The sequence below is a fragment of the Gavia stellata genome, chromosome 5 (genome assembly GCF_030936135.1).
Source record: "Gavia stellata isolate bGavSte3 chromosome 5, bGavSte3.hap2, whole genome shotgun sequence".
Taxonomy (NCBI): domain Eukaryota; kingdom Metazoa; phylum Chordata; class Aves; order Gaviiformes; family Gaviidae; genus Gavia; species Gavia stellata.
Genome location: NC_082598.1, coordinates 17996131 through 18008462, shown reverse-complemented (window position 1 = coordinate 18008462; position 12332 = coordinate 17996131). Strand labels below are relative to the sequence as shown.

General features: G+C 37.0%; 1 protein-coding gene across 1 annotated transcript in view; it reads right to left on the bottom strand.

Moving 5' to 3' along the window:
* Positions 1 to 11747, bottom strand: part of NCAPG (non-SMC condensin I complex subunit G) — a 32061-nt gene extending 20314 nt beyond the window's left edge. Inside the window, exons 1-7 of the mRNA XM_059817705.1 lie at positions 11637 to 11747; positions 10812 to 11021; positions 9743 to 9971; positions 8153 to 8298; positions 7116 to 7200; positions 3968 to 4160; positions 1458 to 1607 (exon numbers count right to left, since the gene is read on the bottom strand). Of these exons, the coding sequence (XP_059673688.1) occupies positions 1458 to 1607; positions 3968 to 4160; positions 7116 to 7200; positions 8153 to 8298; positions 9743 to 9971; positions 10812 to 11021; positions 11637 to 11747 (1124 nt within the window). The remainder of the gene's footprint in view (positions 1 to 1457; positions 1608 to 3967; positions 4161 to 7115; positions 7201 to 8152; positions 8299 to 9742; positions 9972 to 10811; positions 11022 to 11636) is intronic.
* Between the last annotated feature and the right edge of the window lie 585 nt (positions 11748 to 12332).

Genomic DNA, 12332 nt, shown 5'->3' with positions numbered 1-12332 from the left:
TCATTAAATTTAGCAAATTTTAAAAATTTCTTCAAAGTTAGGACAAAAACTTTGTATGTAGCTACTATTTAAGAACATTTGAAATTACAATGTAGGCAGCAGTTTCCAATCATTTAACAATGATGTTACCTGCACCAGATAATAGTGAAATATCTAAATGAAGCTTACAATTCTGCATTTTTTCTTAATGACTTGTAGTTTCTTGCTCCTCCTAATTGATACTCTCACAGTGCAAATAAAGACTTTGATTGCACAATTGCAAATCTTACCTGAAACAACTGGTGGCACAGCTCACCAATGAACAGATAAACAGCTGATACTACAAACAAGTACCAGCAAACCTAATTAATCTTACTCAGCCTCTTCCTGAAGGGGAAGATAATTGAAGAGCGGATGGAAAAAAGAAAACCTTTTTTGGAGAACAAATGTTTTATGCACTCGTAAATTTATTCATTCATAATTAATTTAAATCCACCAGACTGAATCCACATTTCAAAATTAAGGCAGCACAGACACTTCATTTATTAAATGTTTATGAAGCATGTTAGCACATTCCACATTGAAAAGTAGCAACGATTTGTATGAGTAGTACTACTATACCTCACCCACTGAAGTGAGAAAGGAAGATGCATATTTTCAATTGGAAACATCTATCAAAACAATGCATTTTTCAGCAGATCTGATTTATAATCATTTCAGGAAGCTTCACTCAACTGAAGTATTGTACTTGCAAATGAGCATTCTCCATGCTCACAAACATAAATTCTATGCTAAGACTGAAGTATCCCACTGAGACAAAAAAATTTACCTTTCTTACTTTGGTAAAATGATTGACTTAACAAAAGTTTAATTGTTTTTTCCCAATTAAACGTTCTGTAACTGGGTCATTTAGCCGCTCTGTCACTGCCTTCAAACATAAGTTTTTGGGAAGCATGCCTGCCTGAGCAGGGGAAAGAGAAGGTAATGAACTTTCAGTTTCAAAAACACTTCTCTTGGGGACAGCTGCCAAATTTTAGTTTATTTTCAAGGTACAACAATGAAAAAAGTATCAGTTTCTGCAAGCTCCAAAAACCTTTCCACAAACTCTTAGCAAACACACAGCAACCTACATACTAACAGATGGACAAAGGATAGCTGCATATTACAGAACAATTATTCTATTATCTTAAAAGCCAAACAATTATATACTATCAATCTAGCAGTCCATCTTGCTGATAATTCATGAGAAAGGACATTCCAAAAATTGTGTTCAAGTTATAAACTTGCTTTTTACAGTTTTTGTTTAAAAGAAGTAAATCCTGTCAAAAATTTTATAAAAAAAATAATCACTGTTCAAGTGAAAATCACTGTTCAGGAGGAAACCTAAATAGTTGAATGAAAGAAGTGTTCTCTACTTTAAAAGAAAAAAAAAAAAAACCTATTCTAGTGGTAAGAGATTTATTTTAAATGCAATGTACCTTAATAAATAATCTGCATATATAGCTGGTTCTGGCAACATCTGTTCTAGCAAATCTTCACCTTCTTCACCTTTTGATTTTAGATATTCACAAAGACATCTCCAATATAACACATTCTCAGCTGTTAAGTCTTCCAGTGGAATCAATTTTCTAAACAAAAATAAATAAGTAAATACAGAGAGATAAATAAAATAGGGTCAAAGACAACAAATGCACAGAAATAGATTATTTCCCAAGATGAAAATAAAATCCTGTCAAAGGTATTCCCCACAGAAATACTTAAAGACTGACAAAAATAACTTCCTCTTTCATAAGTGAGGACACGGAGCTCCTTGAGCCTCTCATGACATTGCACTTTTCAGTATTTTAAATCAAGATTGTTCATATCAGTTTGCAGAAAGATTCTGTTCAGAGCTTCAGACCTCCTAGAGCAATCACCCAAATACTTCAACTCTATGAAACATTGTTATCACTGTACAAGTCTGGAAAACTGAACTCCATTAATCTGCAGAAGTGCAACAAGCACATTAAATTATTTTTCAGCCTCTGTTTATAAATTGCTTCTTCCGTTCTTAATACAAAACCTTCACATAATATTCGAGTAGGAATCATAGTATGTCAAATGCAAAAAGTAGAACCGCTTCTCAGCATCTCTGTAAGCTCATCCTCAGTTTAGCAGTCATAGGACCTCCACTCCTTTTTACAGTCATAGTCTTTTCCATGCTAAGCATGGCATATAATGTTCTGCTTCTGAAAACAAAGATTAAGTCGTGCAGTAATTCTACCTCAAAACAGGAAAAACAAAGTATCACTGTCAGTGGTATTTTTTACTCCCTTGAATCTCATTTTACTTGCAAACTATCAATCATGATTTCTTTTATGTTGCTCACACACACAAAAAAAGAAAACAAAAAACCCTCAGCAACATGTAGATGAAAACTGATCCTTTGATGGCTTCCCATTAGTCTGACAAGTCTTTATTTAAAAGTAAATTTAACAAACAGAAATCATAGACTTCAAAAATCTAAGCATTTATCATACTGATACTGCATCACTCAAGCTGTAGTCAGAACCATCACACAAAAACAAGCCTAATATTTTCCATAAATCAAATAACCTCATTAGCAGCTGAATAATTTCACTCATTTCTCAAGATGTCATTAGTCTAACAGATCTACTTCTTCAAAAAACACTCAGTTACGCCAATCTTTCAAAACAGAAGCTTCGTTTTGTGCAGGATAAAAATCAGACTGACAAGTCCATAATTATATAAATTTTTCCTTTGAACCTCTTAAGGTATTGGCACATTTCCAGAGGCTGTAAGAAAGTTATTTCACCATTATTGATGCTTTTTAAAGCCAGACAGGCCCACATCTATAGCTTTAGAGTGCAATGCAAGTAGCATCTACCTATTTCAAAAATCTGTCATAAACTACTACTACAATGTAAGACACTTCATATTATGACATTACACATTTTCCCACAAAACACGGAATAAGATTTTCTTATAACTTTTTAATCAGTGACAATTTGTCATTTAAGTTTATCATCTGAGATTAGACTCCTACCACTGTTAATAATTATTCCACTCTGGTTGCCTCAATTAACTCAAGCTGTTTCTTCTCACACCTTTTTTTCTTCCCTTAGCAATTTCATACCACTTCTAATTTCTTGTTTTCTTCCCCCCTTCATTTTTGCCTTATGGATCTTAATATTCATCACGCCATCGTCTTCATGGCTTAGGAACTCACTTAGTCAAATTCTACCAAACATTAACACAAGAAAAAAAAGCCTCTGAGATACCAACTTCTGACAAGCTCTGTCAACACAAGTAAAATACTCTCAAAAGAAGGATGAAACACAAGCCAAATAATTTCATTCTGATTAATTCTCCAAACAGTTCATGGATAACTGAACCAGCCCCAAATTGTGCTGCCTCTAGCTCAGCAGAAAGGATAGAGGGAAGCCAAAGAGGACTACAAAATGTGTGAGAAGGACCAGAAGCATTACCAAGAGGGAGTAGGAAGGGGAGAAAAGGAGCTTTTCATTACCACAGGTTAAAAGAAGAGGAAACCACAGTTGTGGGGGTAAGCTAGAGCATTGCCTTTATTGTAAGCTGTACAGACATTACAGGAAATAAAACAAATGAGACTAAGTTGTTACTCATAGAAAAGCTTGTTTAGCGGATTAATTTACTGCCCCCTCTTAAATTCTAAGAGTGTGATTTTTGGGGTGTTCAGGAAACAAGATGTCAAAGACATTTTTCCTTTCTTCCTCTTGCTTATCTGGCACAATCATTTTCAGCTGTTTAACACAGATCTTTTAAAAAAGAAAAAACATATCCAAAACACTTAAGGACACAAACACCAGGGAGACATCATGGCTTACATCACAATATCAGTCTTTTATCACAGGTAATAGTTACTCTGTTCATCATTTAGATATAAACTTTGATTTAATATTCTTATACAAAATATTCATTTTTCAGAAATGAAAACTGATCTGCATACCTGCTGTCAAGGTTTTTACAATTCTGAACAAAGTCATGAAGTGGTGATAATGAAAACAAGGCATTTAGTACTGGGATGGCCACTTCTGGGCAGTTTTCCACATCCAGTCGATGAAGCAACTCTAAAACATCCCCTTCAGTCAATCGTAACCAGGCTTGCAGCAGCTTCTTCTTCATTACCTCCTTAACAGCATCTAATAATACAGGAATTTAAATGGTTTAAAATGTTAAAGGTCAAGAAATACCAAGTTTTCAACATACTTTCACAAATCATTTTTCTATAGAAGGCTTTTTGGAAGTAAGTTATTATATAATTGACCTTAACCTAACCTTAAAAGAATTAAAAAACAACAGTTAAACAAGAACTACCTATGGAGCACTACTACATTTTTGAGGCAACATATTTCCCTCCCCCCCCCAGGAATAAAAAAAAAAAAAACAAAACACCCTTCTGTCCAAAAAACAGCTACATCTAAAGACAGCACCTCAACCCAGAAAATCTACAAACCATGAACTCCTGTAGAGCAAGGAAATATTCTGAGGAAGCATTGTTATGTACTTGCTCTGTTTCAGGCATTTACAAATTGGCTGCTTCTGGAGGCAGGATACTACTGTACAGACCTTCAGTCTGATCTGCCACACAGAATTCTTGTGTTAATTCAATTACTCAACTGGATTATGAAATTTACGTAAAGATACTTTAAGTCCCTCCTCTCCATTGCCACAATGAACAAATAATTTCTCGATCAGTGGAGTACTATTTAAGTCAAGGAAGAAAGTATTTATGGAAACATCTAGAATATGTACATCTAATAAATACACACAGATTTAAACAGGGAAGTAGAAGGGGTAATAGTCTGGTGGAAGTAAAAACATACATAACAACTAAGGAGTAAAACAAGTATGCTCTTAGGACCTTTTAGAAAACAATATCCCTTATAAGGGAAACAGTGAAGTTCACACACACTGAGAACATTCATCTTTCCTCTTATATGTAACTTATGACAATAAAGACAGCACTTAAATATAGTCAAAAGTTCAAAAAGAGCTGTAAAAAGGCCTTGAAAGAGCTAAATTAAGGTCCTAAGAATGAGAAACCTCTCCAAGAAGGTGAAAACCATAAACTAGAAGAATGTAGTAAAATGAAAGAGAATGCAAGTGGAGAACTGACTCCGGAAAAGCACCCTGAAAAGTAGAACCAAGCAGAATCTAGATTATGTCTTCCAGGTCTTGTTTAATTATCCTTGTTCTGAAGCTGATCTGCAAAAACATCCAAAATTTCAACCTAGCAACCTTGAACGAGCAGGTTCCTCTCTTGTTAGCTTGGGAGTTACTCAAGTAAGCAAATTCAATAAAGATATACATATTCAGGGTTATAGAATTCACAAAACAGATCAAAATGAAGGAATACTAGTGGATGTATATGTAAATGCAGCCATTTTGGAACATTAACCTCTTTTGCCCACCAAAGAGCATACGATATCGATGATATCAGTGAGGCTACATACCCTGACAGATATTTTATCTTGTGCTTCTAGGTGTCAAGAAAAAGAACAAGTCCTCAATAGCTGGGATGAAGAATCATCCTAAGGAAGAGATAGACACCAACAGAGAAAGTATCTGCTCTAGATCACAAAAGAAGGCAGTTCTTTACGTTGAACACCTCAATGTCACTGAAACACAGGTCATGTAGAAATGCCGTACCTTCTCAGTAACGGAATACAACAAAGCCTTGGTGAAGGATCAAAGGAAAAAAATAGTGAAGGTAGCTTCCCCCCCACTTTTGAAAGATTACTAAAACGGAAATGCTTTCACCTTAAAACAAAAGGATTATCTGTAAAGATCAAATATTATTGGGGGTGGGGGGGATGGCAGCCAGCAGACAAGAAGTGGCTAGTTAGGTCAAACAGCAAACTAGTGTACCAATAAGAAAGAGAATCCAGAACATGGGTTTTTCAGTGCAGGACTTCAAAAACAAAACCTGACAAACTTCATTAGACTACTATAGAACAATTCATGGTAGGTGGGGAAAAATGCTAATTAAGACTTATTATACACAAGGAGGACTTCTTTTTAAGTGTAGTTCTATACAGCATAAGAAAGCACTCAGCTGATCCTCTCTTCCTTTGCTGTCAAGAACATACTAACATGATCCCCAGCTACCCAAGAAGAAAAAAACCCCACATGCATACATGACACACCTTTAAGAGCTTCAGTTACCAATGAACAAAGTACTTTTTGTCTTGTTCTCTAAGTGAATACCCACACAGTTCACAAGCAACACATCACTAAGCAAGGAAAATTCTCGGAGTAAAATTCCACAGGGCTTAGTACAGACTTTCCAAACAAAGTATGTGGATAACACAGTAGCACTTAAGTAAAACTGGCAGCTTTTATTGTAAATTTCACATCTATAATTGCTATTGTTGGGAAAAAAAAAAGTCACATTCTATGTAGGCAGGCCAAAATTGAGTCACTCAGATGCATATGACCTTTTGATCTTTTGGCAACACCACCACCACACACAATTATGGGTACACTCCGAATAGCTTTTTATATAAAAATGGTACAGTACAGAAGACCTCAAAAAGAATAAACCTCCTTCATGATGAAATGAATGAAGGTCAATCAAAAATTCATTAAAAAAGAAAATCAGTTAGTTAAATGAAAAACTAACGAGCTGAGCAGATTTCTCTCTGAATGCACATAGGAAATATTTTCAAATAATTATCAAACTGATATTAGTGTTTATATTTCAATTCTTTAATATATTTATTAGTTACAAAAATATCCGTAATGAAACATGTTTTAAAATACACTGAATTAAATAATTACATTTTTCCAATTCTGTGTTTAATTACATTGTTGGTTTTTTTTAATTTTAATAGCATTTGGTCTTATTTTAGAGCTCAGTGGCTTTCCAGTTTTTTGGAAGTGCAATGCTTCTCTGGTTTGTCCACTATCAGAGGACTGGAAAAATCAAAGCAGCAAGCAGAATTTCTTGTGCTTAAACATTTCCTGGTACCTCATGACTCCCTTTAAGCTCCTTATTCAGGGGCATCACAGCTTCCACACAAATCATCCCCAAAACATTAGAAAGTATTCTCTCAAATTTTTGTATTAAGACGCTGAGAAAGATGATCTCTTACCTGATCTGTCATTAAGTCCTTGTTCCAACAATTTTACTCTCTGTGCTATTGACAGAGCTCTCATGTGAACTTTTTCTGCCAAAACCTCAAAAAAAATTAAGACATTAAAATACATTTCTACAAACAATAACAACTGAATTCATTAACTACCTGTGGGTTTAAACTCTGTTTTATCCATCCACAGAAACCATAAGTCAATAAAAGCCTGTTAACACCTATACCATCAGCATTATAGTAATACATTAACAAGCAGATTCTTGTGCATAGAGTAAAATGTAAAATTAAATAAAGTAAGAATGAAGTTAACAAATAGCTTAGAAGCCTCGCAGCTCTGCTTGAATGCAACACGTGGATATGAAAACTATTCTCTCTCTTTAAAGCTCCAAAAGCAATGAATACCTGCAATGAAATGACTAAAGTATGTACTTTTCTTAAAGCCTACTAACAGAGATTCAGTTAAAAAACAGAATTTAATCTAAGTTAAGAAAGTACAGAAGATGGTTCTGTGTGACAAAATTGAACACTGTGTTTGAAGATCTTGCCTAAGACACCTCCATGAGAAATATACATAGTAGCATACTTTCTAGCCCTTGCCTCTACATGTAAAGATAAGTAATGGTCAATACTTCTCAAAATTGGAATACCAAAAATATGCAACCTTTTTACACTAGTATTGCTGTGATACTAACTTTACTTAATTATCTATTACATAATAATAGAGAAGAAAAATTGCTTCACAAACATAAAAAAATGCATAGAAAGAAAACAACAGATTCTATACATAATCGATACTTTTACTTTCTGATCCTGAATAGCTGAGTTCCACCACAACAGAAATTTCTATCAAGCAAGTTCTGTAGTCAAGTTTAAAGGTTTTAACTTGAAAACTTGTATGAAATCACTCCCCCCAAAAATTCTGGTAAGTAAAAATAAATTATTTAACCATTCTTAGTGTTTAACCAGTGAAATATAGGAAAATGGCTTTAAATCTTTTATTAAGTCAGTCTTTTAAATTAATATTAAGTGATCCAATTTACCTCATATGCTAGCTTCCTGACAGGTTCCTTTACATCCATAGTGCGGCCTACAATTTTTGGCAAAGTCCTTCCTGATGGAGCAATACATGACAGCACTGCACGCCTCACTTCTGAATTTGAATCATTTTCAAGCAGTGTGTTGTAAACTGAAAGTAATATAGTCATAATAATGTTTTCATAAGAGTTTGAAACATTATAGAAAAACAGAAAATTCTCAGAAAAAAAAAAATCAGCAGCTGTTAATAAAACACCTCCCTCACCCCTGCATAGCTCATACAAATTTAGGGAACAGTTTAGGGTCACAACCCCAAGATTTTATGGTAATTACATGAGATTCTTTTGAGATCATGAGCTATGATCTCAAAAGAAATTCAACTAAGAAAATAGTGTTTGCAATGATAAATAGGATCTTCAGTTAATAACTCTGAAAATTGCTACTCTATATCCCACCTATAAATACCCACTTTGTCATTTAGTGGACCAAAAAAAAAAGCTTCCAAACGTTGGCTCCTTAAGACCTCTATTTACTGGCTATACAACCTCATTATCTTTGAGGTGGATCCTGAAATTTTCCTATAAATGGAAAACTGCAATCTCCATTAAGCCCACCAAGAATCAATTAGTAAATCTGTCCTGTAATGCTTTTTGTTATATTCTTGATCCTTCTTCAAAATTAAAAGCAGTAACAAAAAGAATTTAATCGGAGAATACTTGAATTCCCCTTCTCGCTCTATGAGACTGATTGCCTATGAAATTTATGTGCTCCTAAATAAGCAACTTATAAGGTACCTTAACAACAACAAAAAAAATCCCCAACTAACTTACTCTCTTCACAAAAGAGAGTATGTAAAGTTTAAGCAGGGCACAATTTACATAACAACAGTTGTACTAGTACAAACCTACAGTCCGTCTACCTGAGGCAATGGGAGTAGCTGTTTAATCAAGAATCATACCATACACAAAGAAACCCACAAAAGGGACAAAAACAGCATCAAGAAACCTGGGTTCCTGAGGTGCTCATCTCTAATTGATCCATGAACGCAATGAGATTTTAAAAAAAAAAAAAAAAAAAAAAGGCCGGGGAAAAAAGCATAGATTAACGATGTCAGCAACCCATTTGCCTCTCATGGAGCAGCCAGCCATACTTTTGAGACAAAACGAGTTTTCCTGTTACCATCTCTACTCCTCTAAGTGGTTTTGTACAAATTCAGTTAATAGTATAAAAGGGTCCTTAGAGGGTAAGAACTGAGCAAGCATGTATCGTATCTCCACCCCAATTCCCAACACAGCATTATTTTCACCATCCTCCAGCTACATTCAGTTCATAGAACAGCCTGAGCCCAATATGAATTGTCTGTTATTTAATCACCAGTGGATCTCTCCTTCAAACAGTTCTGTCTTTTCCCCTTGAAGATACAAAACTCTTGCATCTACAACCTCCTCTGGCAAAGAGCTCCACAGTTTACAAATTATTACAAGAATACCCACTAAGATTTGTTTACTCAATGCTTAAAAGAAATGCCTAAAAATGTTTTAAAGTAATGTAAATCAGCAAATATTGTTCTTTAACAAAAACCCAATACTACTTACTGTTAACAACAGGACAGTTTTCATCCTTAGGATCTTGAAGTCTCGACAGAGCTAAGACAGCTTGAATTCTCACATTCGAAAATTTATCTTTAAGTCTAATCAGCATAGCTTCATTAATTCTATCAAATAAATCATCATCGATCTGGGCATTCTCTGGCATATTTCCCAAAATCTTATTAACAAGCTGGCATGTTCGAAACCTAACTGCATGGCTGTTCGCATTGTGAGACTTAGGGAAAGAAAAAAAAAAGTATTCTTATAATCACAGTTTTCTCATTTCCAACATAAGGTTATAAATATGCACATGTAAGTAGTTAATATTCTATACAGTACATGAAATATGCACTTCTGTATTTCAAAAGCTTTTCCTATTTAAGTTTATTTTTAGTAAGATTAAAAAGTTAGAGCTGGAAAACAATTGTGGCCCATCACTTATATCAGTGGCACTTTACATAATTAGCAATGCCTTCACAAAGGAAGAAACAAGCTCACCACTCAATGCAGATTACAGCACATTAGCTAACTTACCCCTCTGTCTCCATACAACATTAGAGGAAAAAAAAAAGCTATTAGCAATGATGTCTAGTGATCTTGGCCTGATCAATAATTTTTCCATGTCAAAACACTAGTTTAAGAATACATAATTCTACTTGTGTTTTCATGCTATTGGAACTGTTGATCTTCTTTCTATATAAGACTTGCAAATAAGGAGAAAGCAATAATACATATGCCAACCATACCTGTATGAAACATCTTTTTAATATTTTTACTTATCAAAGAAACAGTATAAATTCATTTCCACACCACTTCCACAATTTCACACTTACAAATGCATCTACAGTAGAGCCTATAATGACCTATAATTCTCATTGGCCTAACTTTTGAAATACAGTTGTTGGGTTATGGGGGGGGGTGTTTGGGTTTGGGGGGTGGTGTTACTCATCAAGCACCAGCTTTGCCTTGCTTTCACTTTATAAGTTTGTAGGTGTAAACTCGAGCACCAGCAAGTTTTTCCCACTGCATGAAGTTTCCATTTGTTATGTTAAAGATTTAATAAGTGTTACTATACCTCAAGCAGAAAGTTAAACACATAATTCAGAAGCAAATTATCTTCTTCTCTTTCCTCACTACCATCCTCTTGCTCCATTTGACAAAATGAAGTAACAAATTTAGCCACAAAATTGATCACTTGTTCCACTGCTGGTTCTCGTCTGTAGATTATCATAGCATATTTCAAGAAATGAATAAATTTTTCGTGAAAATCTTCCTTATCTTCCAACTGAAAAAAGTAAAAATCACACCACAACAAAAGGTAACTACTTGGTTCATCTTTCAAAAGCAAAATAAAATAAATGGTTTTATAATTGACAGCTTCCATTTAAATTTTTAAAGCGCTAAAGCCAGCAGTTAGGGCACAACCGCTGTTGTGCGCTCTTCACTGAATATTTTGCTTTAACTCCACAGCAGGCGTATGTCTTGACCGTTGGGCTCCATTCTGCAGTTTACATTTACCTGCTAACAGGCTTCAGAACGGCAATCGACACCCTCATCCATTATTATGTGCCACACCTACTTCTCTGATATCCAAACACCTTTCAGCAACACCATTAATACCTGCCGTGGGCTGTTCTTACACCCATGTTCGCAAGAGAAAACTGTATATAATAGTTTAGCGTGTGGCGTGTTGGTTGTTGTTTGGGTTTTTTTTTTTTAAAGTCGCAGTGCTCTTCTTAGTCATACTGGCCTCAACGCTTGTTTTGGGGGAAACAAGGCCGAAGAGGCCCCCTGCCCTCTGAAGCAAAAGCAGAGCAGATCCTGAGCGCCCTCCTTTTCCCCTCAGCCCGGTGGGTCACCGCTCCTCCCAGCCGCTGGCACGCCCTGAGGGCAGGCGTACCTGATTATAGGTGCTCTTCAACGCAACAACAAGTTTCGCGTGGTTCTGGTGAGGCTTTTGGGCCAGCTGAAAGGCTTCCTTGATTTGCAGAAGCTTCTTTTTTGCTCCCATGGCTGCAGAGGAAAGGGACGGTCACGTCACGACGCCCCTGCTCCGGAGCCCCTTACCGCAGAGCCGCCCCGGGAAGGCGGAGAGCTGCTGTTCCCACACAGGGCCCTGTAGCAGCAAGGCCGCTCCTAACGGCGGAAGGAGCGCCCACCGCAAGCGGACCGAGGCCAATAGCCAAGCCAAGCCGCTCCTCGCCTCCTGCTCTAGCCGCGGGGCCGTCACCGGAGACCGGCCACCGGCAGCCACCGCGCGCGCACCAGCAACGGCCGCAGCGCCCGCGCCTCCAGCTTCAAACTCGGCGGGAGTACCTCTCCCAGTCTCGCGAGAAAATCGGTCGGCGGGAGAGGGGGTGCGCGTGCTCGTCTCCGCGCGCTGGAGGCGGGTCGAGGATTGGCCCGTGTCGCGCCGCTGGCAGGGCGGGCAGTGGTGGGCGGCCCGGCCGAGCGGCCGTTAGTCGGGGAGCGCGCGGAATGCGTCGCGCCGCCATCTTCCTGTGGGACGGGCTGGGAGGGAGAGGGTTGCGGCTGAGGCGGCGCAGGGTCGCGGCCGGCTTCGCCTCCGCCTCCTGGGGCGCGCTCATGGCAGGAG